The 19,782-nt window shown below is 47.4% G+C and overlaps 4 protein-coding genes across 5 annotated transcripts; 3 read left to right on the forward strand and 1 right to left on the reverse strand.

Moving 5' to 3' along the window:
- The first annotated feature begins 89 nt into the window (after positions 1-89).
- Positions 90-1,417, forward strand: LOC122624198 (splicing factor 3B subunit 4). 2 transcript variants are annotated; one of them, XM_043803670.1, is made up of 3 exons: positions 90-228; positions 304-387; positions 445-1,417. In XM_043803670.1, exons 1-3 carry the CDS (start codon positions 195-197, stop codon positions 1,344-1,346), a joined length of 1,020 nt encoding a protein of 339 aa, XP_043659605.1. In that variant the 5' UTR covers positions 90-194; the 3' UTR covers positions 1,347-1,417. The 2 variants fall into 2 exon arrangements, with proteins under 2 accessions (XP_043659605.1, XP_043659604.1); XM_043803669.1 differs by having other exon boundaries at positions 304-1,417.
- A 505-nt stretch (positions 1,418-1,922) lies between these two features.
- LOC122624197 (ceramide synthase 6) lies at positions 1,923-11,804 on the reverse strand. The gene is made up of 6 exons (XM_043803668.1): positions 10,970-11,804; positions 3,982-4,102; positions 3,693-3,914; positions 3,271-3,608; positions 3,029-3,173; positions 1,923-2,854 (listed from the first exon to the last, which is right to left on the reverse strand). Exons 1-6 carry the CDS (start codon positions 11,152-11,154, stop codon positions 2,615-2,617), a joined length of 1,251 nt encoding a protein of 416 aa, XP_043659603.1. The 5' UTR covers positions 11,155-11,804; the 3' UTR covers positions 1,923-2,614.
- LOC122624199 (josephin-like protein) lies at positions 5,542-6,503 on the forward strand. Its single transcript, XM_043803671.1, has one exon. It carries the CDS (start codon positions 5,679-5,681, stop codon positions 6,348-6,350), a length of 672 nt encoding a protein of 223 aa, XP_043659606.1. The 5' UTR covers positions 5,542-5,678; the 3' UTR covers positions 6,351-6,503.
- Positions 11,805-12,419: 615 nt separating the features above from the next.
- LOC122625075 (transcription elongation factor SPT6) lies at positions 12,420-19,687 on the forward strand. The gene is made up of 6 exons (XM_043804948.1): positions 12,420-12,567; positions 12,737-12,821; positions 13,410-13,639; positions 13,802-13,921; positions 13,998-14,149; positions 14,215-19,687. Exons 1-6 carry the CDS (start codon positions 12,529-12,531, stop codon positions 19,175-19,177), a joined length of 5,589 nt encoding a protein of 1,862 aa, XP_043660883.1. The 5' UTR covers positions 12,420-12,528; the 3' UTR covers positions 19,178-19,687.
- Positions 19,688-19,782: the final 95 nt, after the last annotated feature.

Raw genomic sequence — 19,782 nt, forward strand, 5'->3', positions numbered from 1 at the left:
TTTTGTATATATTTACATTTATTATTCTATCGATTTTGATTGCTAATCGAAACTATAATTGGGATGGCCAGAATTAATATCGATTTGTTGTATCGATAGCCTGCTGCGATATTCAGGGTTGTGTTGTGAGCATTTTTGCATGTTGAAAACGCCGAAAATTAGTTTTTGGTTTTGTTTATAAAAATAGCTCCGAAATGGCGGCCGGTCCAATTGCTGAACGCAACCAAGGTGGGTTTGACCTCCACTGAGCACTTGCCCCCAGTTGGGAAACGCCTAAACCCGCTTTTTCTGTTCCCTCCACAGATGCCACCATCTATGCCGGCGGTCTGGACGACAAGGTGTCGGAAACGCTGCTCTGGGAGCTGTTTGTGCAGGCAGGACCAGTGGGTAAGTCTAGTCACACATGTATAATCCCCACCAGCTCCCTAATCGTCATGCTTGCAGTGAATGTACACATGCCCAAGGATCGGGTCACTCAAATGCACCAGGGCTACGGATTCGTCGAGTTCCTCAGCGAGGAGGATGCCGACTATGCAATAAAGATCATGAACATGATCAAACTCTATGGCAAGCCCATTCGCGTGAACAAGGCGTCGGCGCATCAGAAGAATCTGGACGTCGGCGCCAACATCTTCATTGGCAACTTGGACGTGGAGGTAGACGAGAAGCTGCTGTACGATACGTTCTCCGCCTTTGGTGTTATTCTGCAGACGCCGAAGATTATGCGAGATCCGGAGACGGGCAAGTCAAAGAGCTTCGCCTTCATCAACTTTGCCAGCTTCGAGGCCAGCGATGCGGCGATGGACGCCATGAACGGCCAGTACCTGTGCAACCGTCCCATTTCCGTGTCCTATGCCTTCAAGAAGGATCACAAGGGCGAGCGTCACGGCTCAGCTGCGGAGCGTCTGCTGGCCGCCCAGAATCCATCGGCCCATGCAGACCGGCCGCATCAATTGTTCGCCGATGCACCTGTGCAGAATATGATGCCCCAGATGCCGGGCCAGATGATGCCACCACCAATGATGGCGCCACCGCCACCGGTGGTGCCCGTTTCAAATAACAACATGGGCATGATAGCACCGCCGCCTCCCGTTCCCCAGCCTGCTCCATTCCCAGCCACGATACCGCCGCCACCGCTGCCACCGATGGCCGGCGGACAGCCGCCTCTGCCGCCAGCAATGGGCATTCCGCCGCCGCCACGCATGATGCAGCCAAATGCCTGGGCACCGCCGGGCATGCCAGCTCCTCCTCCCAGACCGCCGCCCACCAACTGGCGTCCGCCGCCCGTGCCCTTCGCTCCCACGCCCTTCGCACGACCCTATCAACCCGACGGCTACCAGTACTAAAAATCTAGCGTGTAGTGTATACCAATTTGGACGAGAGAAAATAAACTTTAATAGGATTTATTAATGAAGAATGCTCTGGGATATGTTAAGACTTCTACTCTTCGTCCTTATATGCATTTAACGCCCGAAAACCCTTTTGGGAGATGTTTAAATCACCATTTTATTTTCATTTAGTAGTCACAATATAAACTTCAAATTCTTACAAGACGAAATTAAATGAATTTTAAATAGGATTTGAAATGATTGAAATGCTTCGGTATAACTTGACATTGGTCATAATCTTTTTATGGAACTATTTGTCTCAATAAATATAAAACGATTTCGCAAAATGTTCATCCTATCAGTTCTAATTCTAGTTTGTACATTAATAGAACTTATACAGAAAGCGATTATAAGGCGTTTTTGTAATTTTACTATGCATTTCTATTTTGAAGCGATGTATAGAAACTAGCTTGTAGTTCATACAAATTGAGGCGAGACAAAATAAACACAAGGATTATTTTTTACTCAACCGTTTAATATTTACTCAATGGAAACCAGGATGGTGCCGTCCCGCTTTTTTTCGAAACACTTTGATTGGGTCTTGTAATTTGTTTTGCATAAATTTATTTATATGGGAAACATACAAGTACAGTATTTACAATAGTTTTGACTACTATTCATTTTTTTCTTTACTCTTCGTTTATTGAATTCTTGCCTAAGCGATTTTGGTTTAGTCCCACTGTGCTATCTTCCGTTTCGTTTGGTAAAATAACTTAACTTTAGCATTACGTTTAAATGGTTATATTTAACGGTTTTTTCTTCTCTTCTTTTGTTTTTGGTTAAGCAAGACAAACAACAACAAAAAAAAAAACTGTGAGGCATATAGTTATAGTAATTGTAATCAATAACGATGTACAAGTGGATCGTTACACATCAATTTTCTCGCATTTATTGAAATTTCTTTTGGTTTTCGTTTTGTTTCTTTTTTGTTAACCTTAAAAACGATTTATATATAAAAAAATAATAATTAACATAAAAACGTTCTGAACTGGTTTGGTTTTTTGTATGCGTGTGTGTGTTTGTTTGTGTGTGCGTACATGCGTGTGTTTGCGTGTGTGTGTGTGTGTGGTGTGTGTTCGGGGTGTATGTGGATTTTGTTTGTTTGCTGTTGTTGTTGCGCCTGCCCGTCGGGAAGTGTGCCCACTACTAGTGGTACTGGTGTCTCAGCTGCCGGTGGCCACCGGCTCCTCCTCGCTCCATTCGCCCCCAGTCACCCGCATCCCATCCTACTTGGCTGCCGTTGTCGCAGCTCCTCCTGCCGCCTCGGTCGTGTGGTTGTTGGCATTGTTGGTCTTGCGCTGGGTGACAGCGCCAGCTCCTGCTCCTGCTTCTCCGGCAGATCCTGCAGCCAAAGAGGCACCGCTGTTCGACTTGTTCTTGGAGCGCGCCGAGCCATTGGCCAGACGTGCATTCTCCGAACTGTCTGTGAGATCCTCACTATCACTGGAACGTATGTCACCGGACATCTGCAATGAAATGGAAATTGGATGAGTGTGTTTTCAAAATACAATCAAATTCTGTTTGCAGTCTACATAGGCTATTTAAACTACTTAAAGAATTAAAGATAAATGGTAGGTTACGGAGATAAACAGCACAGTTAAGAGGATAATAGCTTGATGGCCAGATGCCTCCACACTTACCAGACCCTTCTGCAGAGAGTCAACAACGATCTTGAGGATCATGTATGTCCAGATCACGTGTAGAACGAGCAGCATCAGAAGCAATGAGTTGAAGATGTAGTAGGCTGGGAACATGGGCAGAATGCGCGGTGCTTCCACAGATGAGCTGCCGGGTTAACAGGATGGTTGGCATGGAAGAGCATGTCAGTTTGGATTGGGATCATTTAAACCAAAAGAGGGTTTTGGCGCTGGCCACTACTCACCTGTAAATGATGCGTGGATAGAAGCCCAGACGCGTCACAATCCAGACCACTGTGAAGATGGCAAAGATCGCATCGCACAGCTTCTGATAGTTGGCATATTTGGTGAGTTTGGCAGCCTCCAAAAAGATGTCGGCACAATCGTGAACGACCAGGACAAGCGAACCGACGCGATGCAGATTGCACACCCAGCTGAGCGACATCAGCAGCAGGGTGACCATGTGATGGATGAACATCTGCCAGAAGTCCTTGCGTTTCACATCGAAGAACTGGGTGCCCGTGAGGGACCAGTAGAAGGACATCGAAATCATGTAGTACCACCAGATATCATTGCTGATCGACTGCAAGCGATAGAACATGTATTGTAGTATGTAAGTATGTAAGACCCTGCTTTCAACGAGTAATCGAAGAGTTGAAATGCTCACCTGATGCGGGTAGCCGTACCAGCAGCTCTTCACATCCCAGAACCACGGCTTGTCCCACAGCACGATCACGCCAAAGATGAAGCTGTACAGATAGTAGATGCAGCGCCAGGTGTTCTCGCAGAACTTGACAAGTGTCGACGGTTTATCCTGGGCCCTTCGTAGACGCCACCAGCGCTCGATTTGGCGCTCGCTCATATCCGTCTGCTTGGAGAGCGTGCCCAGCTGAAAGAGGCATCAGAAGTTCCATGTTCAGTCATCTGGCAGGGATTGATGGTAGGCTTTAACTTACCGATTTCTTGTCCAACCGCGTCGACTTGGCATATGCCTTCTCCAAAATAGGAACATTTGCCGCTTTCTTAGGTCTAGAACTACGTATGCCCAGTGATTTGCCTACGGGCGATATCCAGAAACTGCAAGTAATATTGTGATTTCGATTAGAAAGTGCTATTTTTAAACGCTTTATGAGTAGATAAAGCAGTTAGTTGGAGGCATAGGTTTTAAAGTTTATGGTAGATAGATAAACTGTGACCAGATAATGTTGGCTTTCCATATGAACTTGCCAATATTGCATAAGAAATTTACAAGAAAACGCACCCATTTTATTCAAATGGATGGCATTCAATTCAGGAACTATTGTAATCTTGGCAATGGAATTGCTAACGTTGAGACCTGACAACATATCCAATAAAAAGTTCCATTGGGCTTGACAACATCACTAATTATGCATGTAGGTACGTACACCCATGGCGGAAACGTTTCTGGATTTTAAGTTTCTGTATCTGTATCTGTTTATGATTTTATTTTATTTTATTTATATTTATATTTATTTTGCACACACACCTGTCGTCGCCCCAACGTCTGGCACGTGTGAGGCATGGCAACTGGGATTTGGGATGTGGATGGCGGTGGGGATTTTGGGATGGGTTTTTGGTCTGCCCGCACGCCCACATGAATGGGTAATTAGCTCGTCCAAAGCTGGACACCACGCCAGACTGGCGAGCATATAGAGTATATCCCGTTTCGGAAGTTAATTTGCCAATGAAATCGAAAATGGTCGACTGACTGCCATGCCCACGAGATGTGGAGATCGCATGGCTCTACTACGATTGGAATTCCAAGTGGTTGCCAAAGTAACCCCTTCTCATTTCGTAGGCAGAGCACATGGGGCACGCAGCCCAAGAAGAAACGCGGAAATATCAGATTTTCTATTATTACAATCGACAAATAACAATTAATTCGAATTAATGCCAAATCTGGGCTCAGTTCAAGTTCAAGTAGTGCGTAATTGAATTAACGCACCAAGAAGGATTTAATTGACCCGCATTCGATGTCGAATATTGATTTATGTATGTAAACGTATATTCCCCTGGTTCGTTGACAAGTAATGCTTATAGGGAGTAAACCCTGTAATTGGGAGGCTTCTTGAACAAGAAGTGCGTGTTGGGGCGTGTAAAAATAAATTGGTCTATTCAAGTTTTATCGAAAATACGCCTGGGAGTGCGTCATTAATGACGCACACTGCAAGTTTTTGTTATCAATTGAACAAAGGTCATACAAATCATAATTTCTAATGAAATATTCATCAAGTGCTTCTGTGGGTACGTTTCACTAGTTAAAAACTACAAATTCCTTGGTAGGCTTCTATTTCTAAGCGAGCATAGAAATATATTAGAAAAGATTGATACAGCATGAGAGAAATATCTTTGCTTCCTGTTAAATGTAATCGGCAAGTTAAAAAACTTGTAGCAAAATTAAAAAAAAATACCATTGCCAAAACATCGATATGCACACCGGTGCATGGCTAAAATTTCGCACGCATATCGATACCTTGTGCCATCGCTATTGCTGTATCATCGCTATAAACTACTATCCTCGAACTTGTAAACAACAAAAAGCCACTTCATCTAGTGACCATTTCGAGCTCCCCGTCTGTTTGGAGCTAATTCACCCACTGGATACTGTCACCACACACTGCTCCGCTCCGAAATGGAATCTCCCAGTGCTCGAACACTCGGGAATTCTCTGGCGGATGACTGTGGCAACGGCAACGGGAATGGAAATGGGAACGGAAACGGGAACACCACGATGATGCCACATGGAATCTACCATGAGCGACAGACACGCCACCTTTGCGGCCTCCACGCCCTGAACAACCTGTTCCAGGGCCCCGACACGTTCTCCAAATCTGAACTGGACGACTACTGCACCACACTGACCCCGCGCAACTGGCTGAATCCGCATCGTTCGTGGATCGGCTGGGGCAACTACGACGTGAATGTGATCATGTACGCCCTGCAGCAGCGGAATTGCGAGGCGGTGTGGTTCGACCGCCGGCGGGATCCACACTGCCTCAATTTGAGCGCCATTTTCGGCTTCATCCTCAATGTGCCGGCCCAGATGAGCCTGGGCTACTACATCCCACTGCCCTTCCAGATGCGCCACTGGCTGGCACTGCGTCGCTTGAACGGCAGCTACTACAACCTGGACTCCAAGCTGCGGGAGCCAAAGTGCCTGGGCACCGAGCAAGAGTTCCTCGAGTTTCTTCGCACCCAGCTGCAGTTGGACCACGAGCTATTCCTGGTGCTGAACGAGGTGCAAGCGGACTCGAAGGACGCAAAGACCCAGCAACGTTGGCTGTTGCCGCAGTTCAGGGATTAATGTTATGGTTATGCAAATAAAGTTATATCATGGAGCACCATTAGTTATTGTACCAATTATTTCATGAAATTAACCAAAAAGTGCCCTAGAATATGCAATTTAAATATTAACTATTTCGCACTGTAAGTGGTAGCCACATTTAAGCAAAGAAACGATGTAGTAATAAAGAATAATAAAAACTAAGATCTGCAAGGGAAATTTCGTAAGACATAATTTCTAGCCATTTGATTGGAAACTTTGGACCACCCGCTTAAAGGCCATACGTTAAACGCCACAAATTCGTTGGGTTTCGTGCGAATAATGAGTGTGTTTTGATTGAGCTGCAACGCGATGACAGTTTGCGATAAGAGCCCACCATTATTTGAACGCATTTATTAAATTTCATTTAGGCAATGTGCACAAATCGCGCCCAAAGTGCAATGCACTGGCAATTATTCGGCTCTTATCGCCGGCACAACTAAAATTTCGGCGGTCAAGCCATACAGAATATTATATTCATATGCATATATGTATATAGATATATATAAATATAATATAATGCATATATGTCGCCGGTTGTTTGGCGAATTATTTGCGCTTGTCAGCGATAATTCAACACGCAAAGGCAAGCCAACGATTGTGAGATTAGCGCAAGTGAATACTGCGGCTATGCCTATGCCATATCCTATATGTGGTCCGACATGGGTCTGACTCATGGCCACCAATTGCCAGATGGAACTTGGAATTTAGCATAGGTGCCATTAGTCAGCGACTAATTGATCGCCGTGCTCAAATATACCTATCGCCGATTTTAATCTCTAAAACATGCCCTATTTCAATTTGCTTTATGACCAATTCGACAATCTGCGGCTTGTAAATTAAATACTAATATTTTCTTTGGCATAAACTACACTTGTTGGTAACCAAATTCATAATCTTTTAGTGGAAATATTCGCTAGTGTTAATGAATGAAATTTCAAGAACAGTGCACTTAAAAGTGCACTTTATATTCTTAAATAAGATACTTGGAGATAAGTACGCAGATATATTTTTTTAGGATCCTTACAAAGCATAGAGCAATACTAGTTTCAGTGATATTAGCCATATTTCATAAAAACTAGTTCATACTCTTTTCAAGAGAAGAATGAGAGGTGCTAATTGGACATTGAACGAATTGCACCGGCATCAAAAGTCCGCCCTCCCCTGAAGTGGAGTACCACCTGACCAGTTAGAACTCCTCATTCCCATTCCCATACTCAGCTGGTGCGTGAAGCACGTGCGTTTTTTTATTCTATTCTTTTTCGGTTTTATGGCATTTGACGTTTTATTTTTTTCGTTTTTTTCGGTTTTTTTTCACTAACCATTGGGCAATCGGCACGATAAGCAATTCGAGTGACCGAGGTAAAGTGTGGAAAACTTACGGAAACGGGTTTGGGGATCGGTTTCTGGGATTATTGTTCCTGGAAACACTATTGCCAATCCAAAGTTAAGAGGTTTAAAAAGAAGAAAAGACGGAGAAATGGTCGTGCAGCTGGCAATTGCCCATTGGCCGGCGATTTAGTGTGTATATTTGAATATATGTATATGCATGTATACACATTTCCCCGATTGCTGTGTGCATGTGAGCCATTAAAATAATTAACCTGAAATTTTATCGCACTAGAGCGCTGAGCTCGAGGGTCGCCTCTTGGCGATTACGTATCACAAAAGCTTCAGCATAAATGCGGACAAATAGTACATGCCCCACACACAGCTGCGCCCATCTAACTAGCACTCATAAAACCCACTTGAGCTCTATCTAAGTGTTCGATCTGAAAAGGTTATGGAACAACCAGGTGGGATTTCGACGATGATTAGCTCTATGGATTTGCAATATACTTTAATAAAAGATTCGAATACCACCAGTCGAAAGAAACTAGATGCAAAAATTGAATTATGCCATTAATAGATACAATTTATCATCGGGAGATACAACTATCTTATCTAAATTTGAATAAGAACGAAAATAAAACTTTCTCTTCGCCGTCTTCTTCATTTCAACTTGAAATTGAAATGACGGACAAGTGGACGAGCTCTAATCACTTGCCCCCAGCTGTATGAATTGTTTTAGCAAGTGTCTCTCACTTGTTCTTTCCTCCCCCCGCAGCATAAACATAAACAGAAACATAAACCCCAATCCATGGCACACCACATTCCAAAGCGTGCTTTTGTGCTTTTGTTTGTGGCATTAGTAGTGGCGGATAGTATGGCATAGTATGGATGGTGGCCATAAGGGAAGCGCCAATCGGGCCATAAAGTGCGCACATATTTGGAAAAACTTCTCGAGTCAATGACTCACTGGCGGGCCAAGTGCTTTTGGCCAGGCCTGCAAAAGGAAAAACGGTTGACGAATCACGGACCAAGATAGTACATAAAAAGCACACGATGGGGGCGGAGTGACTCTAAGTTAGTTACTTATCTTTATTTTAAACAAACACATGGCAGAGCTATGGTTAATCCCCAATGAGCAATTTGTCCAAATCCTCGCCTTGCTGGTTTTGGCCCAGGCTACATACACTCATACATATATACGTACAAATACGAAAAAATAAAGAATTCGCGTTCTAAGCTTGCGAAATATGTAACGATGGTTAACATTCAAGCCCTTTTGCACTCTTTTGACCTAAATAAATGTTAATGACACACCTGCCCCCCTTGACCACGCCCCTGCTGTACCCACACAACCACACACACACACACCCACCAAATGGGGAAATGGAAACAGTCATTCGAGAGTTCGCCGTAAAACAATCGAGGCACTGAGCACTGTTATCAGGTTTTATACGTAAATCTTGGCGCAAATCTTATCGGCTTGGAGTGGCGCGGTGGTGCTAGTGGTGGCGGTGGTGCTGTCCAAGGTGGCTCCAACTATGCCCACCACGGATGGGATGGCACTTTGGGAGAGTCTCCACCAATCGATTCCGCGGCGACTTTTGCCATTAAACGAATCTTAATGGAAGAGCAGGAAAATAAAAAAACCCAATTCGGCCTTGAAGACCAATTCTCGTTTAAGAAGCAAAGGCAGAAATACGAAAAAAACAAAAACCAAAGTGGTCCGCCATGAAACAGATTTGGTTTTTGTCTCAATTTCAAACGAGAATGCAAACAAGCCGCCGAAAAAAGAGCTGAAAATGGAATGAAAACAAGAGCCACAGTTGAAATTCTATAAGTTGAACCCACAGCTGCGGTCAAGTTAAAATATTTGTGAATTTGTCATTATTTTAGCCAAGTAACTGGCAGATGTTCAGAGTTTGGACCAGAGTGCAGTACGCTGGACTAGCCGCTCGCCACTTATGTCAAATTAAGGGCACCGAAAACATTGCAAAATATGATAAAAACAACTTCTCCACATGCAAATGCCAGTGCACGCGAACTGCTGCTCGTTCGCCTATTCACAGCCACATAGTTAAAGCCAAACGACGCGCCGGTTAATTGGCCTGAAAAGCGGCCAAAATGCTCTTGCCCCAGCGCACAGTGGGTCAACAGGCATGGAAATGCCGCATTTTATAGTATTTTCAAGTAAGCAGATGTTAACTGTGAGACTGGGTATTGGATATAATTGGGTATTATTAGCTAAATGAAAAAAAAACATTTATGAACATTTGCCTTGGAAGTGAATAATGAGTTTGCTTGTAAGGGCCTCAGTTATCGCACTATGCGATACAATTGGAGCACTGCTTTCCTTGAAGTCTAGCAAAAGTTAGAAATAACATGGCTTTCTTATCGCCGCAGATTGACAAGTCAATAAATATCAGCTTTGAATTTCCACCGAGGTCGTTCCCAAACATAAATCTAAGTTAAGGCTAATCTGGTTATATGTATGAGATTTATAGAACTTAGCTTTTTGGTGTATTCAAGAAAACCCTTTAATGATAAGTAAAATAAAATACTTTCTAGCACTGGCCGATTGTTTAACTATATGCACCACTGTGCCTGATTTGTACCCAATTCGTTAGCGGTGCATACATCCATACAACCATGAAAAAAAAACCGCATGGAGCTGATGGTGCCGACTATAAACAAATACATACATACAAATAAACATACATGTATGTTTTCCCTTTGACTAAACAATTAGTAGGAAGTTGTAAGTGGAGTGGGGCTGATATTTTGTGGGAAATTCGTTGCCGGCTGGGCTCGAAACTGCAGCCGGCGTCGCTTGGAAAGGGAAAACTTCGAGTTGCAGCAACCGAAACGCGTGTATGCCGCACAAGCCACACACAAACAAAGAAATGCTGTTTCACACACACACAAACACACACATATTCGTACGCTTGCAGAATGTTGGGCGTTTCCACGTGAGGTTATGTTTGTCGAAAAAAAAATAAAATGAAATGAAATGACGAAAAGAAGGAATTATGAATAAAGTTTACTGTACATGGTGCAACAAACGTGGGCGGTGGGCTTACTTAATGGAAAGGAGAGTCAGTCGGAGAGAGAGAAAAAGAGCGGAAGCGGGAGAGAGCGAGGGAAAGCCGTATGAATGGGGTTAAAGACAGGCGGAATGGAATCGAGTTGCCGGGAATGGCAAGAATGGAAAGGGAGTCGGGAAGTGAGCAGTGGGAAATGGAAACAGGAAAGGGGGAAAATGGGAAACTTACCGCTCCAGCGTATAGCGGACCAGCATGACGACAGCGGCAAATGGAATGGGCCAAATGAGGTCCTTGTAGTTGGCGTGCACCACATCTGGTCGCGAGCCGGGCGCAATGTCCGCCCAGGTTGTGTTCGGCGGCAGCCAGATTTGCGTACTCCAGAATGCATTGCTGAACTTATTGATTAGGTCCATGTTGCTGCTGCTTCAGCTGCTTGAATTTCTCAATTGGTTTTTTTGGTTTGTCTCCTTTGCTCGGATTTTCAGTTTTTCCCTGGCGTTTGTTGTCACATATATGCTTTGCTTTTCTAAATATTCGCAATTGTGTGAGCGATCTGCGTGTTTGTCTGTGTGTTTCTATGTTTTTGTGCCTTGTGCCTTGCGAGCAGCAACAACAACAAGAACAGCAAGAACAACAATAAGCTATAACAACAGCAACAAGAACAACAGGAGCACCGGACACACACACTAATGCACGTAATGCACACTCACAGCGTAGCACAAACACACACTGGCAAAAAAAACAAAAACCGCCGAATCGAATTGTTGTCTCGTCTCGTTAACTTCAGCTTATGGCTTTTATATTTCTATTTCTATTACAATTTGAATTTATATTATATTCGTATTTGGAAATGCTACTTTTGCCGCTTTGGAGCGTAAATGAAATAAAGTTCCCTGACAAACTGTTCTCGGCCAAAACAATACACTTCTGAATTTCGGTTAGGGGTCGAGTGGGCCGCCGCTCGTCTCGTCCACTTAAACTTTTAGGATGAACGAAAAATAAAATACTAATAGTATTTCCTCGTCGAGCAACAACAATATAGTGTGCCCAGTGTCGGCGGAGCTCTAAATGTAACGGCAGCGCGACCAGTCTGCCCGTTTTCGGGAAACCAAGGAGAGCCAAAAAAATAAGGCGTTTGACAAAATACCATATGCATTTCCAATAAGCATTTAATTCATTAAATTATTAACTGCTTAAGGATTATTATTATTAAGGGAAAACTTATTCATAACGCTTACTATTATTTACTTGCAAGAAATTGTTATTCATTCCACTTAATATTAGTTATTTTCAAGAACTTATTAAAGTTAGCAATGCAAACAATGTAATCCATGCATTAGACATTAGCAAGATACATCGTGAACCCCAAACAGCATATTTCATATGTATGTGTGTTCGCTAATAACCAATGATTGATTATAACCATTTTTCAATACCAGCATGTGCTAAACATTCTTTGCAAATTGCGAACAGCAAATATGAAAGAAAAACAAAATATATGTCATAGGAAGGATCTACTGTCGTGCTGCAATGTAAACCAGGGCTGGCAGCGATAAGCTGCTGTAAGCTAACAGCAACCTGTAATGAAAACAGAAGAAGTGTGTGACCAAATAGAATGCATTTTTGCTTGGGTATTTAGCTAGTATTTTAATACCAACATTTGGTGCCCATGGGAGAAGCAAAGCAGAAATAAAGAAGAAGAGAAGAGGCAGAAACGCACACAAACGCGGCGTTTCTCTGCATAAATACGCACTATATTATTAAGTTAAGTTGTATTCCATTATATTATGGCCGAATTTCTGGACTCAGAGGCCGAGGAATCAGAGGTAGGTGTCTGCGAAGCCCAAAAACACGGTTTCTAGCCGCGCGTACCGTCCGTGCGCCTGTATGCGTGCAGTGTGCGTTGCGCCTTGCGTATGTGTACATACATACATCTACAAACATATATATATATATTGCTTTTTCCCCAATGGCTTTTCTTGGTTTTTCCCACAGGAGGAGGAAGAATTGGACGTGAACGAGCGCAAGAAGCTCAAGAAATTAAAGGCGGCCGTCTCCGATAGTAGCGAAGAAGAAGAAGGTGAGTTTTTCCACTCGAGCCGCTTAAAGCGCGTACGAAAACAAAATACATACATACATACGTATGTGGCGATCGCTGGCGGGCTTTTCATTTACCTCACCCCCACCCTCCTCTTATCATCCGCCGATCCAAACAGTCCATATCCGGGATATAGCCATCTATAACTGCCCAATACGCCCGGTTGCAACTTCTTTTGTTTACAACTTTGAGGTTAGGTCTTGTGTTTTTACCGTGCTACCGTGGCCATGGAATATCAGCACCAGCAGCAGCAGCAACAACAAGCAGCTGCGCTCGTTCCAGTAAGTGGAACAAGTGCGGCGAATTCGAAGTGCGGCTTTTTCCAAGAAATTGCATTTAAAAGCATGATGGCAAGGGGATTAGATCAATCGATGCAGCTGCCCTGGAATAATCAATGCTTAGGGCTTCACTATTTCAAAATCTTATAGCTCCCATCTAGATACCCATATTTTAGGTAGGCCTTTCTGAAAACCGGGTCACATTAAGTTTTGACAGTAGTTTTCAGTTAGAAATCTAAGGCTACAATGAAGGAACATAGTAAACCGAAATTCTTAATGCCTTATTCCGTAGATGACGAGGAACGACTGCGCGAAGAGCTCAAAGATCTGATCGACGACAATCCCATCGAGGAGGACGATGGCAGCGGTGACGACTCAGATACCGGGAGCGGTGGCGACACCGAAGGCGGCGGCAGCGGTAAAAAGCGCAAAAAGCACGAGGACGACGATCTGGACGATCGACTGGAGGACGACGACTATGATCTAATCGAGGAGAATCTGGGCGTCAAAGTCGAGAGACGGGTAGGTGTTTCCTAAAGAAAAGAACTATGTATATTGCTAGCTTTGCACTTGTTAAACTTAACAACTTAAACAATTAAGTATGGAATTTTCATATTTCAATTAGGCGCTTCTATGCTCGTCGAATATATGTATAACGTTTCTAATCTTGTTTTTCTCTTGCAGAAGCGGTTTAAGCGTCTGCGTCGCATCCACGACAACGAAAGCGATGGCGAGGAGCAGCACGTGGACGAGGGTCTGGCCCGGGAGCAGATTGCCGAGCAGTTGTTCGACGAGAACGATGAGGTATGCCACTAGTAACCCCTCACCCCCCATCAATGCACAGTGTTCAACTGATTGCCTGATTGCCCCAATTCTACAGAGCATTGAGCATCGCAGCGAGCGCAGTCCCAGGGAGGCGGACGCCTTCGACGAGGAGGACTCGGAGTCGGACGCGGATGACTTCATTGTGGACGATAATGGGCGTCCCATAGCCGAGAAGAAAAAGAAGCGGCGTCCGATCTTTACAGACGCGTAAGTATATAAAATATACTCAAGTTATTACCGCCTGAGACATTAATGATAAAACTCAACTACAGATCACTCCAAGAGGGTCAGGACATCTTTGGCGTGGACTTCGACTATGACGACTTCTCAAAATACGAGGAGGACGAGTACGAGGATGATTCCGAAGGAGATGAGTACGATGAGGAGCTGGGCGCCGGCGATGATATGCGCGTCAAGAAGAAGAAGGCGCTCAAAAAGAAGGTTGCCAAAAAGACAATCTTCGACATATACGAGCCCAGCGAGCTCAAGCGTGGCCATTTCACCGACATGGACAACGAGATTCGCAAGACAGACATCCCAGAACGCATGCAACTGCGCCAGGTGCCCGTGACCCCGGTGCCCGAGGGTTCACACGAGCTGGACCTCGAGGCTGACTGGATCTACAAGTATGCGTTCTGCAAGCAGACCGTTTCCGAGCAGGAGAAGCCGGAGAACCGCGAGAAGCTGCGCAAACCACCGACGGCCGTAAACAAGATAAAGCAGACGCTGGAATTTATACGCAACCAGCAGTTGGAGGTGCCCTTCATAGCCTTCTATCGCAAGGAGTACGTCAAGCCAGAGCTGAACATTGACGATCTGTGGAAGGTTTACTACTATGATGAGCGCTGGTGTCAGCTAAACGAAAGAAAGCGCAAGCTAAAGGTGCTTTTCGAGAAAATGCGTCAGTTCCAGCTGGACACGCTATGCGCTGACCCCGATAAACCCATACCGGACGATGTGCGCCTCATGCTGGACAGCGATTTTGAGCGCCTTGCCGACGTGCAGTCTATGGAAGAGCTGAAGGACGTGCACATGTACTTTCTGCTCAACTACTCGCACGAGCTGCCGCGCATGCAAGCAGAGCAACGACGCAAGGTGATTCAGGAGCGTCGCGAGGCCAAGGCGCGTCGCCAGGCGGCCGCCGCCGAGAACGGTGACGATACGGCGGAGGGCGCAACGATAGTTGTCCCAGAACCGGAGGACGATGACGATCCGGAGCTGATCGATGACCAGCTGAAGCAGGCGCCCAACAGCAGTCCCTATGCGGTGTTCCGCAAGGCGGGCATCTGCGGCTTTGCCAAGCACTTTGGTCTGACGCCAGAGCAGTTTGCCGAAAACCTGCGCGACAATTACCAGCGTAATGAGATCACCCAGGAAAGTCTCGGCCCCACTGAGCTGGCCAAGCAATATCTGTCACCGCGCTTCATGACCACGGATGAGGTTATCCATGCCGCAAAATATGTGGTGGCCCGCCAGCTGGCACAGGAGCCACTGCTCCGCAAGACCATGCGTGAGGTGTACTTCGACAGAGCTCGGCTTAACATACGGCCCACCAAGAATGGCATGGTGCTAATCGACGAGAATTCGCCCGTGTACTCGATGAAGTACGTGGCCAAGAAGCCGGTGGGTGATCTATTTGGCGATCAATTCATAAAGCTGATGATGGCCGAGGAGGAGAAACTGCTGGAGATTACGTTCCTCGAGGAGTTCGAGGGCAATGCAAATGCCAACGGACCACCCGGCGACTATGTGGAAGAGTCCAAGGCCCTGTACCACCTGGATCAGTTCTCCAAGCACGTGCAGGAGTGGAATAAGCTGCGGGCGGAGTGCGTTAAGCTGGCGCTGCAGAAGTGGGTTATTCCGGATCTTATCAAGGAGCTGCGCTCCACCCTGCACGAGGAGGCTCAACAATTTGTGCTGCGCTCCTGCACGGGCAAGCTGTACAAGTGGCTAAAGGTGGCACCCTATAAGCCGGAACTGCCCACCGACTACGGCTACGAGGACTGGAGCACACTGCGGGGCATACGGGTGCTGGGTCTGGCCTACGATCCCGATCAGTCAGTGGCCGCCTTCTGTGCGGTGACAACCGTGGAGGGCGACATCTCCGACTACCTGCGACTGCCGAACATTCTGAGGCGCAAGAATTCGCACAACGCCGAGGAGAAGGCCCAGAAACTGGCCGACCTTCGGAAGCTGAGTGACTTTATCAAAATGAAGAAGCCACACATTGTTGTCATTGGAGCGGAATCGCGTGACGCCCAGAACATCCAGGCAGACATCAAGGAGATTCTGCAAGAGCTTGAGACCTCCGAACAGTTTCCGCCCATCGAGGTGGAGATAATCGACAACGAGCTGGCCAAGATCTATGCCAACTCAAAGAAGGGCGAATCGGACTTCAAGGAGTATCCTGCCCTGCTAAAGCAGGCTGCTTCGCTGGCCCGCAAGATGCAGGATCCTCTAGTGGAGTATTCGCAGCTGTGTGATGCGGACGACGAGATCCTCTGCCTGCGCTACCATCCGCTGCAGGAGCGTGTGCCGCGCGAACAGCTGCTGGAGCAGCTCAGCCTCCAGTTTATCAATCGAACGAGCGAGGTGGGCCTGGACATCAACCTGATGGTGCAGAACTCACGGACCGTCAACCTGCTGCAGTACACCTGCGGCTTGGGTCCACGTAAGGGTCAGGCTCTACTCAAACTGCTGAAGCAGAGCAACCAACGGTTGGAGAACCGCACCCAGCTGGTCACCGTGTGTCATCTGGGTCCCAAGGTCTTCATCAACTGCAGCGGTTTTATTAAGATCGATACCTCATCCCTGGGCGACAGCACGGAGGCGTATGTCGAGGTGCTGGACGGGTCGCGTGTGCATCCAGAAACGTACGAATGGGCCAGGAAGATGGCCATCGATGCCATGGAGTACGACGACGAGGAGACCAATCCGGCCGGTGCTCTTGAAGAAATTCTCGAATCGCCCGAGCGCCTCAAGGATCTCGATCTGGACGCATTCGCCGTGGAGCTGGAGCGCCAGGGATTCGGCAGCAAGAGCATAACCTTGTACGACATACGCAACGAGTTGAGCTGCCTGTACAAGGACTACCGCACTCCGTACACCAAGCCCAGTTCGGAGGAGCTCTTTGACATGCTGACCAAGGAGACGCCCGACTCGTTTTACGTGGGCAAGTGCGTCACGGCCATGGTTACCGGGTTCACCTACCGTCGGCCGCAGGGCGAGCAGCTGGACAACGCGAATCCGGTGCGCATAGAGTCCAGCGACAGTTGGCAGTGCCCCTTCTGCCACAAGGACGACTTCCCAGAGCTTTCCGAGGTGTGGAATCACTTTGACGCGAACGCCTGTCCTGGTCAAGCATCGGGCGTTCGTGTGCGTCTGGAAAACGGCTTGCCGGGCTTCATACACATCAAGAACTTGTCCGATAAGCAGGTGCGCAATCCCGAGGAGCGTGTGCGCGTCTCCCAGATGATTCATGTGCGCATCATTAAGATAGACATTGATCGATTCTCAGTCGACTGCTCATCCAAGACCGCTGATCTAAAGGACGTAAACAATGAGTGGCGGCCGCGGCGCGACAACTACTATGATTTTGTGACCGAAGAGCAGGACAATCGGAAAGCGAGCGATGCCAAGGCGAAGGCCATGAAGCGCAAGACCTACGCCCGCCGCGTTATCGCCCATCCCAGCTTCTTCAACAAGTCGTACGCGGAGGTGGTAGCCATGCTGGCGGAGGCCGATCAGGGCGAGGTGGCCCTGCGTCCGAGCAGCAAGTCCAAGGATCACCTGACAGCCACCTGGAAGGTGTCCGACGACATCTTCCAGCACATCGATGTGCGCGAGGAGGGTAAGGAGAACGATTACAGCCTGGGCAGGAGTCTATGGATCGGCACCGAGGAGTTCGAGGATCTGGACGAAATCATCGCCCGTCACATCACGCCGATGGCCTTGGCTGCCCGCGAACTGATACAGTACAAGTACTACAAGCCGATCACGGTGACCGGCGATGAAAATGAGCGGGATGTAATGGACAAGGTGCTACGCGACGAGAAGTCAAAGGATCCGAAAAAGATACACTATTTCTTCACGGCCTCCCGCTCCATGCCCGGCAAATTCCTGCTGTCCTATCTACCCAAGACGAAGGTGCGCCACGAGTATGTGACGGTGATGCCGGAGGGCTATCGTTTCCGTGGCCAGATTTTCGATTCGGTCAACAGTCTGCTGCGCTGGTTCAAGGAGCACTGGCTGGATCCAACGGCCACGCCGGCCAGCGCCTCCATGGTATCCAATTCAACGCCACTGCACTCGATGCGTCCGCCACCGGCGATCTCGTCGTCATCCCTGACATCCTTGGGCTCTCAGGCGGCGTACAGCACTGGCAGCGTGTCTGGTGGAACGCCGCGCAGTGGCATCAGCAGTTCCGCTGGCGGTGGCGGTGGCAGTTCCAGCGCCTACTCCATCACGCAATCCATGGTTGGCTACGGCGCGGCGAGCAATTCTGGCCCGGCGGCTGGAATGGGCGCCTCGCACTACGGCAGCTCATCGACGCCGTCGTTCGGTGCCATCAATACGCCATATACGCCCAGTGGCCAGACTCCGTTCATGACGCCCTACACACCGCATGCCTCACAGACGCCGCGCTACGGCCACAATGTGCCGAGTCCTAGCTCGCAATCCTCGAGCAGTCAGAGGCACCACTACGGCAGCAGTTCCGGAACGGGCAGCACACCCAGATACTATGATATGGGCGGAGGTGGAGGCGGTGGCGGTGGTTCCAATGCCTACAACATGGGCGGTGGCAGCATGCCGCCCCATCACCAGCAACGTGCCAAAGAGAACCTCGACTGGCAGCTGGCCAACGATGCCTGGGCAAGGCGCAGACCGCCGCCGCAGCAGCAGCACCAGTCGCATCAATCGCATCATGCCCAGCAGCAGCACCATCATTCGCAGCAGCAACAGCAGATGGGAATGGGCATGAGCATGAACATGGGCATTGGAATGGGGCATGGGGCCAGCGGCGGCGGAGGAGGCGGTGGTGGTGGCTATGGATCGACGCCCGTCAATGACTACAGCAGCGGAGGCGGACACAATCGGGGAATGGGCTTGAACCAGGGCCACGGAGCAGGCGCCTCCATGTCCTCGAAGGCATCCGTGCGCAGCACGCCGCGCACCAACACCTCGCCGCACTCCATGAATCTGGGCGATGCCACGCCCCTCTACGACGAGAACTAGGGCGAACTGAACGCAGAACTAAACCACCACAAACTGCAAAGGAACACTATGCACACACCATATACCCTATACACTAATCGGGGAATACACTAAACACTAAAATACAAAAACGAGAACAGAACAGAACAGAACAGAACAACCGAACGGAACGGAACAGAACAGTCTACAATAATATAAAAATCATGCACGCGCAGCTGGCGGAGAAGCAGGTGCACTAATCTTAGTAATTTGGAGTGCGATTCCGCATTGATCCTCAACGATATTTACGTTTAAGTCAAGTCCATAACTGATTCGCGGTTCACACATATATCTATGTATAATCGAAAATTGAAGGGCGCCTGCCGTTGGTGTCGTTGGAGTAGAGTGGAGTGGATTCATCATCCGGAGAAGAAGGCGGCGGAGAACGGCTGGGCAGGAGCTGGAGGAGTTGAGACGCTCGGGGGCGGGGAGCAATCAGGTTTGTGACGACGGAAGGACGAAAAATAAATTTCAAGTTTTTCTGACCAGAAATATGCAAGCTCTTTTCCTACTGTTGGGTATTTTACAATATTTTTTTTATTCTCACTATCAATTATCCTTCCTTTAATGCGTTTTTTTTTTGTGTT

This window comes from Drosophila teissieri, chromosome X (genome assembly GCF_016746235.2).
Source record: "Drosophila teissieri strain GT53w chromosome X, Prin_Dtei_1.1, whole genome shotgun sequence".
In the NCBI taxonomy this organism is placed as follows: Eukaryota; Metazoa; Arthropoda; class Insecta; order Diptera; family Drosophilidae; genus Drosophila; species Drosophila teissieri.